This window comes from Diabrotica virgifera, chromosome 5, assembly GCF_917563875.1.
Source record: "Diabrotica virgifera virgifera chromosome 5, PGI_DIABVI_V3a".
In the NCBI taxonomy this organism is placed as follows: domain Eukaryota; kingdom Metazoa; phylum Arthropoda; class Insecta; order Coleoptera; family Chrysomelidae; genus Diabrotica; species Diabrotica virgifera.
Window position 1 is genome coordinate 74,122,194 of NC_065447.1, and position 20,724 is coordinate 74,142,917.

General features: G+C 32.9%; 1 protein-coding gene across 29 annotated transcripts in view; it reads right to left on the reverse strand.

The window, feature by feature from the left end:
- LOC114331372 (heterogeneous nuclear ribonucleoprotein Q) overlaps positions 1-20,724 on the reverse strand; it is a 282,730-nt gene that overhangs the window by 98,854 nt on the left and 163,152 nt on the right. For 28 of the 29 annotated variants that reach the window (XR_007697884.1, XR_007697886.1, XR_007697885.1 and 25 more), the window contains one exon: positions 17,050-17,185. Coding sequence is in view for 21 of the 29 variants with exons in the window: in XM_050650136.1 (XP_050506093.1) it covers positions 17,050-17,185 (136 nt within the window). In the remaining 8 variants the exon portion in view is untranslated. Of the gene's footprint in view, positions 1-10,312; positions 10,449-17,049; positions 17,186-20,724 lie in introns of all 29 variants that reach the window. The other variant, XM_050650135.1, reaches the window with a different exon arrangement.

The following is a 20,724-nucleotide window of genomic DNA, read 5'->3' on the forward strand; positions in this document are numbered from 1 at the left end:
TAACAAATAATTGTCTCCCTTTCCACTTAGATTGTTGGTCTTACCACTCAGGAACCTTCAGAGGTTCATGTACAACAAATCTGCTTATTAAGATCAATCATAATATTATGACCAAGAATGCATAGTTTGCGATTCTATAAAAGACAAACAGATTTTTTTATATTGTCTCGTATAAATAATAAAAACGTGGTATTATAAAAATAATTATTTTTCAAAATAAAATGTCAATTTAAAAAACAAAAAGAATTTTCCGCGCCAGGATTTGAACCTGGATCTCCTGAGTGAAAGGTAGGATCCAAGTAAGCAAGGCTATCAAATGTTCTGAATAACGTGTATAAATATTTGATATTTAAGTTGTAGCGTTTGTCCATCAACTTTCATATTTTACCTTTTCTCGTCTAAAATCCCCGGTTTTGGGCCAGCTGACAGATCATTTGTTAATAAGCTTTGGAACACCTACCTAAATAAAAAGAAACCAGCCATGCTAAAATGCTCCGGTCAAATTTGACACTACCTCCCGGGCTATTACTTATTTAAGCCGTCCTCTTGTACCTTACGGTGTCGAGGTTTTTTGTACTATTAAAATATTAAATTTTTGTTTTGTTGACTTAAAAGATACTCGTTATTGTGACCTTTATTCTGAATATATTCCTTCAATCAGAGCCAGAAATCATCGTTCGCTATACAAGGTCTTTCACGTAAACCGAAAATTAGAGTTAGATAATAATCGGATTTTAAATCTGAAGATATGCACTTCCGAATAGATGTAGCTGATCTATCATAAAATATTGACAGCCGTGGGTATTTGTTAAAAATAAAAATGTTTGTGGCCATTTTCCACTGGTATTAGTGGAAATGATATCGGTAGACGTATATTGTAGATGTGTAAATCATCTACAGTTATGTGGAAGGGCTAATTTTCAGGTTGCAGATCCAATTATATTTAGAGATATGCGTTCTACATGAAATACTCTGTTAAATAAACACGTATATCATATTTTCAGTAATATCACGGATAAAGTAATACTATGACTAATGCCTGGTTGCACCAACAGATCTTAAGCTCCAGCTTAGCTAAGCTCCACTTATACTTTATTACTGGGGCCACACCAGCATCGAATACCGTTAATTATCGCATTATTTGTATTAGAAATATGTCAAATAATGCGATAATTAACGGCATTAGACGCTAGTGTGGCACCAGCATAAGGATTTACATTTATATTTAATGTTCAGCTACGTCTTACGCTTAATATCTCTTGGTGCAACCGGGCATACAAGTATCATAACCAGTAAATAGAGTGAAATAAAATAATGTAGTAGATGCATTTTTTGAACCGTAATAAATTTTGGCAGTATTGGGATAACTAAGTTGCTAAATATTAAAAAGTTTACTTACCTCTTTTTTAATGAAGAAACTGAACTCTACATCAGAATTTAATAAAATTTTATACCGTTTATAAAAATACATTTAACAATCGGTTATAATTACCATATGTAGGATTTTAAAATTGATTTTTACCACAAAAATGTAATAAAATCATTATTTATGTATATTGTCGAATTCAAAACAAAATCGTATGAGGTATCAACCCCTAAAACATTTCACTAATATGTATTTTCAACTTGCTTCATTAATATATCGTATAATGGGTAAGGCGGTATAAAATTCATGTTGAAGCAGGTCGACCATTAGTCGAACCAAAAAACAATCCGAGTAGATCATCAAATATGTTTACATAAAAAAACTGAAAACCAGTTTCTAAACTTCTAATAAGTATTTCGGTTGTACCGAACCTTTCCTAAGTGTTTCAGCATGTTTTCTATTACTCATTCGTTGATTATTTATTAAGAGAGTGAGTTCATACGGACATTGTCAAATTTGTTTATTTTCTATTGATTATTTATTAAGAGAGTGAGTTCATAAGGCCATTGTCAAATTTGTCTATTTTCTATTTCTTGAGCTATGGAATTAGCTTTATAAAGTTTTATAATTATAAAACAGCGAACAAGAAAATTCGTTTAAGGCAGCAAGGAAAAACGAAAAAATGCAAAGAAAAACATACAAATTATTTTTAGAATTGGAAGAATATGGGCAAAGTGGAAATATAAGGCCCTTCTGTAAAGGAAGTAAGACTACAGAATTGTTGCCAACGAAACACCAAAATAATAAAGGATATCTAAGTAACACCATCTGATCAGTGAGAGAGAATATATGTTCTGCAAAGGTGCAAGATATTTCCATCGCGTCCGTTAAAGGTTTTGAAGGAAATTATCTGTAGAAATCCAATCACCCACACAGTTTGGATGAGGTGTGAAATGCGATCAAAAGTATGAAAAACTATCAATCGCAAAGGATAAACGAAATCCCAGCTAAAATATATGAAGGCAGAAAATAATACTCTGGCGAAGAAAATGCCATCCTTTAGGGACAAATATTTGGAAAGCGAGGTTCAGGAAGAAGAACATCCTGGTACAAGAACCTCAGATCCTGGTTCAACACAACATATGTGCAGCTTTTCTGCGCTGCTGCAGACAAGATAAAGATTGCCATGATGAACGCCAACATTCGTCACGGAAAGGCACATCAAGAAGAACAAGAAAGTCACTAGAAGATATCAAAAATATTGTTGGGCGTGAGTAAGTGAAAGGCTGTAGAAATCACTCCGAATTAAAATTAGAGTGGGGTGAGGAGGAACTTTTATACTAAACTTGTCAAACTTGAAAAATATTGGGGTAACTCAGGGCGGGACATGGTTAAAAAATTTAGTTCAATACCTTATTTATATCAAAAATGAATAACCATTTTCAATTTTGTTGCAAAACGAAAATAAAGCCGCATCATATTCTAGTCCAATCAGAGAGTGCAGCAAGCACCTCTACCGAGGAGGCACATATGCTGCTCTCTCTGATCCAACCAAAACTCTCTCCCTCAGAGAGAGAGAGAGAGAGCAGTTATGTGCCTCCTGATGAGAGACTAATGAGTTTCGAAACCGGTAGAGGTGCTTGCTGCACTCTCTGATTGGACTAGAATATGATGCGGCTGTATTTTCGTTTTGCAACGAAATTGAAAATGATTATTTGTAAAATTCCCTCATCTTCCTTAGTCTCAGCATCCGTTATGGCTTGCAAATTGTATAAGCCTCGGAGGTGTAACCAGAGAAGGTTCCCATTGTTTTTAGTCTGGTGGGATGTAGAATAACATTATGTTGTTTTATATGCCATTGGATTGAAAACTTAGTCTTTTACCTTATTTATACTATAATATACATAGCCCTTACAAGAAGGACCATAATCGCCTTGGAGGTTATATAGCCATTAAAAAAGCAGCTGAAAATGTGGGGGTAAAGGAAAACTTTAACAAAACCATATACATTAAAAAAGTATTGACAGAAGATAGGTACAAAAGGCATACAGAATAACAAATGGCATACTGGACGGTGCAGGATTTTAACACTATTCTAGTTTCAAACACAGGACAACAGTCAAGAAGGAATTAAAGGCAAGGATAGCAGCTGGAATTAGGCGTTTCTTCACACTAAATAATTTTTACAAAATGGGCTGTGTATAGGAGATCAAAAATGAAAGTAGATATAAACGGGCAGTAAAACCTGTGGTACTTGTATCAGTCAGAAATTTGGAAACAGAAGGTATCGAGGAAAGCCCTGTCTGCACTGAATCGACGTGGTTGAAGACCGCCTTGCAGTAAATAATTAAGTAAAATTCCAAAGTTATTCTATGTGTGCTTTCTAGAGTATGAAAACCTTTGTAGGTTTAAGTATATTGTGTTCTAATAGGAGTTTTTTAATACAAATTCTAAAACTCAGTTAAGTAATTCTTACTAAGTAATTGCGGAATTGACTTTTTATCTTTATTTTATTTTTTTGAGTATTTTTAAACTTAATTTTTTGTTAAAATGAAAAAAAAATGTTAATGTTTTCTGGCAAAATTGGTGTATGTGAAATATTACAAAACGATAAAAATCGATATTTATCTAAAAAACACAAATTATGAACTGAAATATTATTGTAAACTGATTAATGAACGAATACACAGAATTAATAGTAAAAGTAATTATGCTTTTTTATTTTATTCATTATAATTATAATATTTAATATATAAGTTCCTGTGACTGGATGACTGCTTACGCAAGAGGCCATTGAGAAAAAGAGAAGAAGTTTATGTGAATTATTTAAAGGTTACCTCTGTTTTTATTCGCTGAGTTTCGCCGGTAGCGCTCTCTCGCGGTTTTTAAACTTGTACTTTTCTGGTAAAGTTGTTCAAGTTAAATGCACAAAACTGCCACTAACAGCGCAGGCGAAAACTATTTAATCTCCTCTACTCATCGGCTCACAGCGAATACACAGATGTATAGAAAAGATGACATAAAAATTTACATGTACAAAAATGTTTAATAATTATGATATGACATTTTCTATCAATAAAAAATATGGAAATCGGTTCATTCTTCACTGAGATATTACAAATTTTTCCGAGCTCCGCCGATTTAAACTACAATTTTAAAGCCAATTTTAAAGTAAGTTATAATACCTGAGTAGGTTTCAATAATTGACGGTGCACTAGTGTACACAGCTGGGGCTATAAATTATATTAAAAAGACGTCGTAACTCCCAACAAACTATGTACGACGTCGGTGCCAATTATTTCGTACTTAGAATATAGTACATATATGTACCTAGAGTTATTTCACTTAAATAAGATGCTGTGCTACTGAAACAACTGTCATAATTTAATAAAGACTATTTCAAACACATCAACCATTTCGATGTTTTCAGGTTAAGCTATGAATTCTGGATTTGGACATTTTTTCAAAAAAAAACAAAAAATTGAACAATCATGCAAAGCTAAAACACCAATGAATTTTTTTCCATATAATATGTACATAAGCAAATCATTAGGAAAATAGACAGCGTCGATCCAGTTTAGTTCAAAGAAACCATATTAGTTCCACAGCTCAGTTGTATTTACCGCTTTTGTTAGAATGAACATTCATGCTAAATATTCTAACACTACAGTAGACTTAACATTATGGCAGAACTTCATTATTAGCATACTTACGTCAGCTCGTATGTATCCAGCGATGGAGAAGCAAAGCGTATAGATATTTTCCAATGAAAAAATGTTATAATGTTTAGATTGCGTAGCAGATGTTATAGTTTCAACAAGTTTCAGATATTTAAGTTCATATAATGTTATGAGTATTCTGTATTACTAATTCATATGAAACCTGGATCATTAAGGTTACTATGATGAGCAAATTAAAAGCCTTCGAGCTATCCTCATATCTTAGAATGCTCAAAATGTCATGGGTTCAACGAATTTTAAACCTAGAAGTCTTCAACAGAATAGGTCGAGGCTAAGGTGACTTGACGAAGATGGTAAAAAAGAGAACACTTGAATATCTGGAATATATAATGAGAGGTTGCAGATACTGGTTACTGCAGTTAATACTCAACGAAAAGTTCGAGATAAAAAGAGGAATTGGCGGATAAAAAGAGAAATATTCATGGCGGATTTTTCTCGTGTAAATTTCAAATGTTGAGTTTGCGATTTAGTTACCTAAAGATACAAGGCTCTTATCTCTATTGTGGGGGCTTCCTTGTGCTTGTATTCCCATGACTTCTCCTGTTTTAATTTTGTAGTATGGAATAGCTACGATATGTCTACAAGAACTGAACGAAAACTAAAAAACGAAAAATAAGAAGTCGTAGAAATACACACACAAACAAGCTTCAATGCAGATGGAATCCGATCTTTCTACAATTTACAAAGCATACGAAACGATAAATGAATAGACATGGGGGAATCTACAATATGCTTTTGCATACCTGTCAATTTATCTAGGTAAAAATCCAACGAATTTTGATTCCTAGTACTCAAAATGTATACAGGGTGGTGAATTGGAAAACGGGACATAGGAAACTCAATGTAAAATTCTAAACTGTTGAATTCCTGCTTCCCTAAAATTATTCTACATCAAAAGACATGAGAAACTATTTGTAGAGGATTGAAATCTTTATTGAAAACAATTGTTAAAATTGTTCTACGAATTAAACACATTCCAAAATTTTGTAAAATATAATAAATTTTATCAAAGTATTTGCCAAATTTATGCCACACACTAAAAAAGCACTAATTATTATTTTTTTATTAATTCGTCTTCCGGTCGCGCAATGCCATCGAAGTTAGCAAAAAATTGTGAAAAACCTTAATTTCTCATATTTTTCTTAAGCAGGCAGATGGTTTTAATTGCGTTCCTATTCGCGGTGTGCAAGTACTTGGAAGGGAAACGAGAAACGACTGTGCGCGAGTCGCGGAGAAATATTGCAACTATCTTAAATAATTCATATTGTCAATTGAAATTGTCAAATTGACTTATATTTCATACCTTCTGTCATTGAAGCAGAAAAATTATATATTGCTCCACAATATTGATATGATATGCAATTATTATATAAAGGTAAATTTATTTAATTGTATTTTGCTTGCAGTACTGCATTTTAATAACTAAGTTTATTTACTACATACAATTGTTTACGTTTGCATAACATAACCTGCATCTTATTTTTTCTTCTTATTATTTTTTTGGACTATTATCCAGCAACCAGGACTAATATAATTGGCCAATATAATTAAAAGTGCGAATAGAAGTACAGAGCGTAGAAATAGAGGTCGCTTTGTCGAACTGGCACGGTCCCAATACCATGAATTAACTACTAAAAGTATGTAAAATCAATATATATGCACTTATTATACATTTGTTTCATATCTTCCGGTCGCGCAAAATGAGAAAAATTAGTAGTTTACTAGCAGAATACATCTACAATAGAGTATTTGTCTTCTCCATTACAACGAACTGCCATTCCGCCACCTTTTCCAACACTTAGATGGAAATGCAGCAGGCCCAATATGATATTCCGGACCAATTGGAAAGGCCCTATACCTGATTGTGAAAGACTACCAGTTATTGATTTTAATCCTATTGATTGTGAGATTCCAAAAGTTGACAAGCCTATTCTTAGCAAGGACCAATGGTACTTGCTTGAGGTATCAGAAGTCGTCAAGTTAGGACAGTGTTCAGAAGACTTTGTAGTACGTGATCCTGGCCCAATGAAGTTGGCATCGCTGAGAGATGCAATAATGTGGTTCTAATATAGCCGTCTCTTTAAATGTGTCCACATACTTTACTGGAAGCTTCGGTCACTGCCTGTGTATGGCATGGGAAAGTATCTATACTCATAACAGGCTTGAAGTCATTGCTCACATACTGCTTTATCTCTTCATTAGTCAATGATGGTCTTAACAGTGGAGGAGGAGTCAGTGTACTGGTGTTCCATTTGATAATTTCGTAATACTCTTTAGCTCCAAAGTTTAAGTTTGGTGGTTTAAAGATTCTGATAGTCACTTTCAGATATTGCTTGCTTTGCCTTCATGATACGCCTGAAGCTCAGCTCTCGAATATGGTTTCTTTCATCAGTTACCATAGCCAAAATAAATTTTCTGGATGGGCAAAATAAGCATTCCGTTGTAAAACGGTATCAACAAATTGAAGAAGCTCTTCTGGTAATTACCTTGTAGATTCAATGATTTTGTAAACATGTCTACGCCCATCTGTGAATTTGTAGTTTATTTTCATGGCACAAACCACATAGGCACAAAACATTTGAGAATGAATGTGACAATCTCTCTCAGATTTTCAGAACGACTGGACACACTGATGTAGAAACACAAAACTCGGTTTGCAGTAGTAAGCCATCTTGAATGTGACATTGGGCCAGGATCACGTACTACAAAGTCTTCTGAACAATGTCCTGATTTCATGACTTCTGATATCTCAAGCAAGTACAATTGGTCCTTGCTAAGAATAGGCTTGTCAACTTTTGGAATCTCACAATCAACAGGATTAAAATCAATAACTGGTAGTCTTTCACAATCAGGTATAGGGCCTTTCCAATTGGTCCGGAATATCATATTGAGCCTGCTGTATTTCCATCTAAGTGTTGGAAAAATTGGCGGAATTGCAGTTCGTTGTAATGGAGAAGACAAATACTCTATTGTAGAGGTATTCCCACATGTATCTCTATTTGTGGTTGCGCGCGCTTCGCTGGCAGTTGTCACTTTCGCCTCGCGTCTTGGTAGTCTGCTGTTTTTGACGAAGAGGCGCAACCGAATTCCACTTGAATATCAAAATTTATCTTATATTCTTGGATATTAAATATATTATTGTAATAGAATTAAACTGTAGCATCTCTAAAAGTCGTATGATTAAATTGTACTAAACAAAGTTTGAAATTTTGCAAAAACTACTAATTTTACTCATTTTGTATTATGTTGCGCGACCGGAAGATATGAAGCAAATGTATAGTAAGTGCATTTATATTGATTTTACATACGTTTAGTAGTTAATTAATGGTATAGGAACCCAATTAAAACCATCTGCCCTGCTTAAAAAAAAATATGAAAAATTAAGGTTTTTTACAATTTTTGATAACTTCGATGGCATTGCGCGACCGGAAGACAAATTAATAAAAAAATAATAATTAGTGGTTTTCTCACGTCTATACCAATGGCAACTTTTGTGCACTATAGCGATCTGAAATAAAAAAAAAAAGTGTTTTCGAACCACCTTACCGTGGTGTGCTCTAATCGAAACCAAATCTAACTGTCATGTAAGCAAATTAATAAGAAATAATTTGCTAAAGGACGCAATAGCGACATCTATTAAAACAACGAGAAATCTAAAGAACACGAGAACTAAAAATTGCTTACGCTGGAAAGCAAGGACGAATCCAAAGGATGAAACATATTGAAATTAAACTGTCTTTCATAACCTTAATTCTCACGAACTGAGTACTATAAGTAATCAAAATTCGTTGGATTTTTACCTAGATACATTGACAGGTTATGGAATGCATATTGTAGATTCCCCCATGTCTATTCATTTATCGTTCCGTATAGTCCTGTCGCCAGGGGGGGTACAACGGCCTCGTTAATTCAGATGGACTTACCCAAGTTTTTTTTATGTATTTTGACCCGTAGAACCCGAATTTTTTGGGTAACAGTTGATCCGGATGTCGATAAGATTGTTATAGACCAAGAACTTGAGGAATCAAATAACAGCGATTTTTGGCAAAACAAAACAATATTTTGTATTTTTTGGGTCATTTTAAGCAAAAAATATTTCTACAAGTTTTTTAGTAGGATGCACAGTTTTCGAGATAAACGCGGTTGAACTTTCAAAAAATCGAAAAACTGCAATTTTTAAACCCGAATAACTTTTGATTAAAAAATAAAATAGCAATTCTGCTTAGCGCCTTTGAAAGTTCAAGTCAAATTATGTCGGTTTTGATTATTTGCATTGCTAAAAATTTATTGTGTTATTGTTAAACAAAGCTACAAACAACTAGTGCGTGAGTGATGTTTCTATGATTTCTCATTTAAAATCGAACGAGTAGGTAGAATAGGTACTAGTGCAATCAAGACTATTTCTACGTTACATGCGTTAAAACGCATGTAAAAGCACGGGAAACCCTACGTGTTTATAGCTTTGTTAAACAATAAAAAAATAAATTTTTACCAACGCAAATAATCAAAACCGATATAATTTGACTTAAACTTTCAAATGCGGTAAGCAGACTTGCTATTTTATTTTTTAATCAAAAGTTATTCGGGTTCAAAAATTGCAATTTTTCGATTTTTTTAAAGTTCAACCGCGTTTATCTCGAAAACTGTGCATCCTACGAAAAAACTTGTAGAAATATTTTTTACTTAAAATGGCCCAAAAAATACAAAATATTGTTTTGTTTTGCCAAAAATCGCTGTTATTTGATTCCTCAAGTTCTTGGTCTATAACAATCTTATCGACATCCGGATCAACTGTTACCCAAAAAATTCGTGTTCTACGGGTCAAAATACATAAAAAAAACTTGAGTAAGTCCATCTGAATTAACGAGGCCGTTGTACCCCCCCTGGCGACAGGACTAGTATGCCACGTAGGTTTAATAGTTAAGAGAAAAACTAGTAACTTTATTCACTGTCTTAAGGTTTTTAGAAAATATACATTTGTAGGTATTAATGTTTAGAATTCGACAATATTTTAAATTTTATACAGTAAACTTTAAATTTCGCACCAAGTCATCAGCGCTTGCGGCAAACAGCAGCGATTTGGACCTTGTCACCCCTCCATGCTTGTAGCGGCCCTGCCCTACCCTTTGCTCAGGCGCAGACTATGGCATTCCAAAAAAAGAGGGGATTTAAAAGGTTATATTTGTGGTGTTTTTGCTCAACTTACGTGCATGTTTGGAAAATTCTTCCAAGAGATCATCTCGATCCCGGTTCTTTGGAATATAGCCCACAAATAACCGGTGATTGTTATAAGAAATGGTAACGCCAATCTTTTTGCCTTTCCGTATTTCATAATCATTCAGCTGCAAAGACAGTGGAAGGGTAGCCAATTATGCCTTGGGCAAGGGGGTGGGAGGGGCTAAGGAAAGGACTGAGCCCGGCAGCCGGCCGCCACTATTCCCGATCGTTTTCGAGACAACTTTTAAGCAGGACGTACTCACAATAAGTTTTAGCCAATTTTTCATACGAAATTTTAAAAGCAAATGTTCCCAAATAAAAATTGTTCTAAATAATAGAATGTTGAATTTCTAACGACTGAAGTAATCAAAATATTTATTATTCGACAAATCAAACATGTACTTTAAAAATAACTGCATTAGTAGTAATGTACCAGTATATTCAAAAATAAAGAGCCGACCCCGCATAGGGATAAGGCAAAGAGAATGATGATGATTCAAAAATAAAGAGCAATCAAAACATTCAACATACTAATTTATATTATTAAATTTAATATATTATTAGGAAAATCAGTACCTACACTAAGTGGTAGAATTAAATAACCATACAGTCCGTCCAATACACTTACCGTTGCACGTCATCCGCGTCATAGCCCGTGACGTCACATGATACCAACACGACATATTTAGGCGGTAGGTCTGTTCCTTTTTAGAATCATTTAGCCGATTACACGGGAATTATATACGCGTAGAAATAACATTGGAAGATTTCTATTAATGTACATTTAAAGAAACATACCCTAACTTGTTTCATTTAATTTGTATAAGTGGAATATAAAGAGTTTTCTAACTGTGATCGAACAAAGGTGACATTTTGGCATAAATTGGTAACATTTATTTGACAGTTGCGGTGATAACAATTCATATTTGTTTTTATTCTTTACTAAAAGTATTTGCTTTATTATATTTACTGTTTTTATTATTTACTTTAACGTAAGATTATAACTTATTTTTTGTTTTCTATTTCTAAAGTTTTTGTTTATTTACATTGAATATTAATTTTTTTGTTGTATCCACTGCCGCAAAAATTATGTGATATAGGTATTTGATTTAAAATGAATACAAGAATTTTTTGTAATTGGGCAACAATGTCAACTTAGATCTCTGACGTAGATAATGACGTGCAACGGTGAGTATATTGGACCTACTGTAGTTAACTTAAGTAACTTATACGTTAACTATCAGAGTTAAAAATTACTCAAAAATGGCATGAGTAGGTATAAGGCTTTTGAGGAAATTTAGGTATACTTAATAAAGCTCACTCTGTTTTTTGTCACAGATGTGACCGATTTGAATCTGTGTCATCTCTATTCCAGCTTGTTAATTCCTGAAGTTACTACTGATCTACATAAGACGCGAAACAAGGATTAAGACGAACATTGCACAAATAAGTTGTGGTAAGTTGTGACTCGTAATGTTACAAAATAAAAATTTAATTTGTATATAATGCGTATAAATGCGCACATTAGTTATCGACATCACAAGCCGTAAATACATCAAAACCAGGCAACTAGTAATACGTTTGTATTACTGGTTGACTCGTTTTAGTGGTCAAGACTAAAATGTAACAACTCAATGATACGCATGGTTATTAAAAAATGTGTAGTTTCCAGTACACTACAGGGTGATCAACTTTGCTGACAAAGTTCGTTATTGCTATTATTATAGGAAATACCAAAAACGTTATTTACAAAAATAGAGGGTAGCTGGAAGCTTCAAATTTTAAATTTAGTTAGAAATATACTGAGTCTTCCATAACATTGTACTGTATCAAAGATGTGTTTTTTTAAATAACCCCTCTATTTTATTTTCAATTTATAATCCCCTTCACTTCCTCGTTAAAAAATATAAAGTTGTTTTGTGTTATACAAACTATGTAAAAAGTTATCAATTCTAAATGGGAAATAAGCCACAATTTAACTAAAAAAATGATTTTATTAACGTTTCGACGTCCACATCGGATGTCGTTGTCAAAATACAGATATTAATTACCCATTTAGAATAATTGATTACAAAATGCCACAAGGAAATAGCTTCAGAACAACATGTAAAAAGTTATAACCATCAATGAAAATTCTAATAAGTTCAACGCCCTGTATAATTGAAAAAGGGTACAAAAACAACGACCTGTTGTAGCCACATTATTTAAATGATTGTCAAAATTAAACAAAAATGATTTATTTTGCTAATACCCTTTAAATGTAATACAGGTAAGTCAAAACACAATTTATTATTTGCTATTTGCTCGGTATTTTTAAATGCATCACCCTGTTTTTTATAATCACTATCATGAACTAAAATCAATGTAGTTGTCCTAAATATTTCCTAGGCCTATACTTAATAGTTTTGAATGTATTTGAAGTTGTAGTGGAAAAAGGGATTATTTCATGAATTAAATTTATTATTTGTATTCAGTTTACTATTTACAAACATCTTAAATGAAGAAACAAAAAAAAATAAAATTAACAAATTGTTATTTTTATTGTAGGTATTCGAAATGAATAAAAATAAATAAAGCATTCAGCTGGAAACCCATTCTGCGAAGCTCTTAGAGCAGCTGAAGAAAGAGACCAATGGAGAAACATTGTTAGGAATATTGGAAGAAATCACGATCCTCAGTAATGGGCAAACGGCAAGAGAGAGAGAGAGATTCGAAATGAGTTCCTATATAATTAAAATCAAAGTTGGTTTGTTGATATGTTTCACAAATTGATAATTCTGTTATAAATAAAATTGTTTTGAATTTTAATTATTTTATAACAGTCAATAACGAATTTTGCAAGAACTACCCCTTGTCCTCAACATAAGACGAGAACTAAACTTCTAAGTGGTTGATTATGAAAGATTCTGAATTTAATAAAATGTTTTTTATGATCGACTATTAAAACCTTTTAGTAAAAATAGACGATAAAAAATATAGGTACATGGTTCCACAGAAATGTCAGAAATATAAGGCGGAGGCGTATTTAATATGGGAATAATATGTGTATCGGGATAGAAATACAGTGATGAGCGCGTTAATAACCGGCAAAATAACGCAAAAGATGGAAAACATAATGCATTGTGAAATAAAAAGAGATGAAACTAGTAGAGGTGGAAATTATCGATATAAACGTATAAAATAACATTACATTACATAGTTTTCCACCTTTAAACGTCTGTGACAGGAGTATTTATAAAAGTTTTCTGTCACATTGACAGACATACTCCTCACATACGTCTAAAGGTGGGAAACTATGTAATGTAATGTTAATTTATACGTATATATGGATATAGTGTCGGAGTAGCTCAGGACAAAGAAATATGGATTGTCGATATGTTACAAAAGTTGCAGCACAAGTTGATATGCACATTTCAAACTTTTCCAAATGCAATGGAAAGATTCAATCGCAACGGATCAGTGGTATATAAAGCTAAAGAAAAACCAAAAGCCATTACTAGCTGATCTTTAAACGTTTAGGTGGTATCTTAGGAAATTATGTACCTAATGGGTCATTATTTCTTCTTTGAGGAAACAGTAAACGGAGAGGTTTATTTAAACTATGTATTTAGTAAATCATTTACCTATTTTACTTGAAAAAGTACCAACCAGTTAACATACTTCAAGAATATTAATTATGGTATTTACATGACGGAGCTCCTTCTTATCAATCATAACGAACTTATCCAAGATGAATTGAAGAAGCAATTTCCCAACAGATGTATAGAAAGAGAAGAACCAATTCATTGACCAGCTAGATCAGCAGAATTGAGTAAAGTCGACTGTTTCTTCAACGTATAGTCCAGAAAGCCACTGCGCATCCGCTAGGAAAAATATTCTGATTCGGATTTTTTGCACAATCTTACTCAAAAAGGACTCCTTTTAACAAATTTGCATGTTGCCAGGACCAAAAGGTGGTCAAAAATTTTTTAAACGTTTTTTTTTGTTTTTTTTTATAAAATTATTTTTTTTGCATGGACAAAAGTTTTTTTAGGTTTTCTGGATCATTCCAAACAGAAAAGGTCTTTAGTGACTTTTCTCTAAAAATGATAGTTTTTGACATATAAGCGATTAAAAATTGAAAAATTGCGAAATCGGCCATTTTTAACCCTCAAAAACTATGTGAAAAACTGAAAATTTAAATGTTGCCAAGATAGATAGATATTCTTTAAACATCGATTGATGAAATCCCGAAGAGTTTTTTACAATACAATATTCAAAACTCCTTTGTTTTTTAATTGCTAATCAAGCGTGCGCGACACGATTTTCCACCGACAATATGGTGCAAATGAAAGGAATAAATTCGTTATTTCGTAAACCGGCGACTTTAAGGAAAAATGCCGAAACAGGTCGATTTTTATTTTTAAGTTATGATATTGTGGCATATATGGTATACTAGTGACGTCATCCGTCTGGGCGTGATGACGTAATCAATGATTTTTTTAAATGAGAATAGGGGTCGTGTGGTAGCTCAATTGAAAGGTTCTCTATTGAAATTCTCTATTCAGTAATGTAAACATTTACATAATTATTTATACAGGGTGTCCTACTTCTTTTTTTTGTCAAATAATTTAATTTAATAAAAAAATTTTGGACACCCTGTATAAATAATTATGTAAATGTTTACATTACTGAATAGATAATTGAAGAACCTTTCAATTGAGCTACCACACGACCCCTATTCTCATTTAAAAAAATCATTGATTACGTCATCACACCCAGACGGATGACGTCACTAGTATACCATATATGCCACAATATCATAACTTAAAAATAAAAATCGACCTGTTTCTGGATTTTTCCTTAAAGTCGCCGGTTTACGAAATAACGAATTTATTCCTTTCATTTGCACCATATTGTCAGTGGAAAATAGTGTCGCGCACGCTTGATTAGCAATTAAAAAACAAAGGAGTTTTGAATATTGTATTGCAAAAAATTCTTCGGGATTTCATCAATCGATGTTTAAAGAATATCTACCTACCTTGGCAACATTCAAATTTTCAGTTTTTCACATAGTTTTTGAGGGTTAAAAATGGCCGATTTCGCAATTTTTCAATTTTTAATCGCTTATATATCAAAAACTATCATTTTTAGAGAAAAGTTAGTAAAGACCTTTTCTGTTTGGAATGATCCAAAAAACAATTTTAGGAAAAAAACAAAAAAAAACGTTTAAAAAATTTTTGATCACCTTTTCGTCCTGGCAACATGCAAATTTGTTAAAAGGAGTCCTTTTTGAGTAAGATTGTGCAAAAAATCCGAATCAGAATATTTTTCCTAGCGGATGCGCAGTGGCTTTCTAGACTAGTAGGACTACATCAAAGATCTAGTGTACCGTGAACCTCCAATATCAATTTGATGACTTAAAGGTCAGAATTACAAACGCATAGCATAATGTTACGGCACAAATAAGTAAATAGGTCATTTGAAAACTGTTTTTAAGCCTGTATCGTCGTCATGGGAGCTCATTTCGAACACCTGAAAATAACAATTTCTTTATTTAATTTTTTTACTTTTTTTATGTACCTACTGCTATTTGGAAATCGTAAAGGAAATAAAAATAATAAATTTAGTTAATTCATGCAATACCACTGTTTCACTACAATTTAAAGTATTTATGATTACGTTATTACCCAGGGCCAAAAGTGCCTTAGAATAAACAAAATGGTTCTTTTGAATGAGATATTTAAAATGAAAAATTTCTCTAAATTTTTTCTTTTTTTTTAGCCCTGTAACTTATTCAAATAAAACATTTTTTTTAACATAAAAACATAAAACACAAGTTTTCAGGGACTTTTGGTCCTCGGTAATAATGTAATCTTTCATTCTGCGTTTAAATTTTTCAAAAATACTTATTAGTTTTTTCAGGATTCTAAAAAAAAACTGAATACATACATTTAAAACACATTGAACATTTTGACAGGCGACATTTTGCGACTATACCCTTAAGTATAAGCATAGGAAATACTTGAAAAATTAAACTACATTAATTTAGCTTATGATGATAACATAAAATAGGAAGTGATGCATTTAAAAATGCTGAGTAAATAATGAATTTGTGTTTTTACTTACCGTGTACAAGATTTTATGAATTTTTACAATTATTTAAAAACTACCGCTGCAACAGGTCATTGCTTTTGACCCCTTTTCAATTATACAAAGCGTTCAACCTGTAACGATTTTCATTGAAATTTGGTTATTACTTTAATAACTTTTTACATACCCTGTATAAAACAATATCACTTTGTATTCTTGTAACGTGGAAGTGAAGTGACTTTTAACTTTAAAATAAAATATGTTTCATTTAAAAGAAAACATGTTTTTGATGCGTACACTATTAAGGAAAACCCTGCATATCGATAACTTATTTTATAAATGTAAGGCTTACAGATATTTCATATTTTGTAAATAACTTTTTTCGAATCTCCTATAGTAACATATTATGGACGTTGTCACAAAAGTTGATCATCCTGTATAGTAAATTTAATATGTAAAATTATAAGTGAAAAATTAAATATTGTTCAAGAAGACTTACTACTCATTATATGAATTTATTTATTTAGTTAGTGGGTGTTTGCCAATCAATCAATTTAGTTTCGTTAAATTATTAAAAAATTATCATGAGTTCCGTCCTGCTACAAAGTAAACGGAATAATTTTGAATTTTGTTTTTAGAATCGAAGAAATTTACCTGTCAATTTACCAAATTCGTCCAAGATCTCCTCTTTGCCTTTTGACTTTGGAATGTTTCCGACGAAAAGACGTAGATTTGGCACGCTAATGTTAATTTTCAGATTCTTTCCAGGTTTGATTTCATGATTATCCAACTGTGGGTTGAAAAACAATGCCAGAATTTAGGATTTTGAATGTCGAATCTTAAATTTAGTTATTAACCCAAGAGCTGGTGAACAATTTCAACAAGGTGTTTTATACCGACTGGGTTCTTTTTATACAATCAATACATATACCTAATGAAGCAAGAATGAACAACTTAATAATGTAAAAGTGTTAGTGAGAGAGTGAGTTGACGTATATCTTTTGAAGATTCTGTAAGATGATTCAGACAGTCATACTAGTCTGAAAAAAATGTCAGTAGGTTTTGTAGTTAGGTCGATATAAAAAATTTTATTAAATTTTTCTTTACTTTCCTTGATGACTTTTATACGAAAGTAAATTATTAACATCCTTATACTTACCTAACTACAAAATTGATATTTTTTTTATTGAAATTTTCTTGAGTTGTATGACTCTTTGAACCATCTTATACTGTCCCCAATGGATTTTATTTCGCATTTGGGAGCCGTGAAACGTAAGCCGACTCCCGAGAGCATCTAGGAGGTCTTAGTGTAAGCTAATGACACAATTCCGGGTATTAAGCGATATCCAGGTTTCATTAGGCTAATTTCGACATGTGGGACTCTTTCAGGAGTGTCTACATATACATTTCCTCGTCTCTTATAGCTAGGCATTCATACCTCCGATTATGTTGAGGATCTGCTGCAAAGTAGTTGGAAAAATCACGATGAAGCTCAGCAAGCACAGAAAAAGAGGTATAGCTAAGAAACGTTTTGAGCAGGGGTTGAAGTAAGGTATGAACCCAACGGAGGATCAAGAGCAAGAGTTGAAACCTAACTGAAAGCAACAAGAATAGGTACAGAGAAAAGATATTTCAGGTCGTAGTATGGAAAGGTCTATGAGAGCAAAGACCCAGTTATCTACAATCTACAATGTGTTTTATATGACAAGTCATACAATCTGTCGATAATTTGGTGAACATTATTTATACAGTAAGAAGATTTGAATAATTTTACGGTTCTGAAACTTGTCGAAAAATTTGCGGAATCGTAACCAAAACAGACACAGAAACAACCAAACAGAGATAAGAAGAAACACGGCAGGTTACGAAGTGGCCAGACAACTTAAGTAGATTTGGCTACTTACTGACAAAGTTTACAGTAGGCTCTGTCGTCCCTAACAGTGAAGAGGAAGACGAGATCCGTCAACGCATCACCATGACCAGATCGGCAACAGTTAAACTCACAAAAATATGGAACAACACTGACATTACAAAAACCACAAAATGACGCCTTGTTCGAGCATTAAATTTCTTATCGCCACCTACTCTTCAGAAACAGTATTTTTGAGAGACCAGACGGTAGAAGATCAGTAGGCCATCCCAGAAAAAAATGAAGGAGTATATTGAAGCCGATTTATCTAGCATTGGGGTACAGCAAAGGGAAATGAAAGCGTAAGATTGTAGAAGATGAAGGGCAATAGCGTATGTGACGAAGACTCAACCCAAGTTGTAAAGCCAGTCAAGAAGAAGAAGACCTGCGCTTCAGAAACATGGCGTATAGTGGCATTTGAAAGGTGGGTCTACCGTAGAGTGTTGCGCATACCATGGAGAGCACATCACAGAAATAATTCAATACTAGAAGAACTTAACATAAAAACTAGACTCACTAACTATCAACCAACATATACTCAGATGTTTTGTACATATAGTAACTAGAAGAAGAAAAGGCATGGAACGAATGATAGTTACAGGTAACATAACGGGTAAAAGATCCAGAAGAAAATCTCCGGCACCATGGTCGGACCAAATAAAGGACATGACTGGTTATTCATTCTCTGAAGCAAAACAACACGCACAGGGGAGACATAATTGAACAAAAACAATCTAACACATTCCATGACACCAGAGCATTCTTACGAAGGAGAAAAGATAGAAGAGGTGGAGGAGCTAAAATTTCAATATACATATTTTCGATAACCTGGGAACAACAGACAGAAAACGCATATCATTTGTTTTTATTGTTATGCATAACTCGACGTTATGCATAACTCGACCAAGCGCCAAAACATAGTTTTGAGATAAATGGCTTCAAAGTTTTTCGTTTCTTGGTTGCTTAATGGTCGCTTAATGGTAAGTGGATTAATATCGCTTGTTTAATTTTGTTTTTCTTAGTAACCGTTAACGTGACAATAACAGGGATTTTTTCCAAGACAGTTTTAGTTATGTGTCACCAGAATCCGCTGTTATCTCGATATTAAATAAATGGCGCTTGGTCGAGTTATGCATAACGCCGTCCGTATTGGAGCAGAAATCTGAAAGTTAGAAATTAAGTTTTAAACAAGTTGAGAGGAAGAATATTTCGAAATGAAAACTATGATGTCTCATTGACACTCAATACTATCATGCTTACTATCATCAAATGCTTACTATCATCAAATTACATTAGCTTTCAACATGATTTTCATAATCTGTTCTGATATACTTTAGCAGTTAATGTGGGAGACTTCTTTTTGTGTAGTGTACAACCCAATCTGCATTAAACGACAATGAGTGTGGAACTAGCATAGAAGGGTCATCAAATGGTCACAGGTTTATCATTTTTTACTTCATGGACATATTTAGTGTTTGCAAAAAAGGTTAGAGGTATAGAACACAGAGTCAAAATTGTTCATCAGTTCTTGGGTCATATTAAAATTGCTAAACAAAATTTAGTTATACCAAAAGATACAATTTGTTCAACCTCTTTATGTTAGCCGGTTGTGCATTATTGAAATTTGATGTCGAATGCTTCAGTTTCCGAAAAACACGTTTTAAATGAACAAATGATACAAAAATCAAATTTCAATTTCCGTCAATAGATCCGGCTAACTAAAATTAAAATCGCACAATTTGATAATACTAACAAACTTTAGAAACAAAAATTATACCAATCATACTAACTAAATAAAAATCGTAATCGATTTTATTTGTTCAAATCATAATACAGTTGGATATATTTCTATAAATTTATTATACGTAACCCAATCAACTAACCTAGAAAGCTAAATAGAATCACACACTTTTAAGTACAGTGAGAATCCCTCCAATTGAATAAAGACTGAACATCCTTCAATTAAACGTAATTTTGCGATGATGGTGATAATTTGATATTGACATCATCTTATTGTATATTATACAATTTAATGTTTGGTATACCTTCACCTTCACTTTTATTTTAAAAAGTCCATTGTAATTAGCTTCTTAGCTTTTTAGCCTATATCTATCGGTTATGATATTTTGGATAGATTTTAGTCCATAATGTGTTAGAAAGTGTAGACTTCGCTATGATATTGTAACGAGAGAGTTAATTTCTACCAAGCGCAAGTAACGGTTCCATCTCGACATAGCCCAGATATTTACAGAAATATCTGGACGGAACACGAAGCGACGAGAAGGGATGGGGCGTACAGAATTGCAGGAGCGTCCGCAGAATAGAGATGGCGAGTATGTATAGATGTTTCTGGCATTCTGGTATTTGCATATAAAAGCACGCTGATATTTAATATAAGTTAGTTATCAAAATAAATTCGA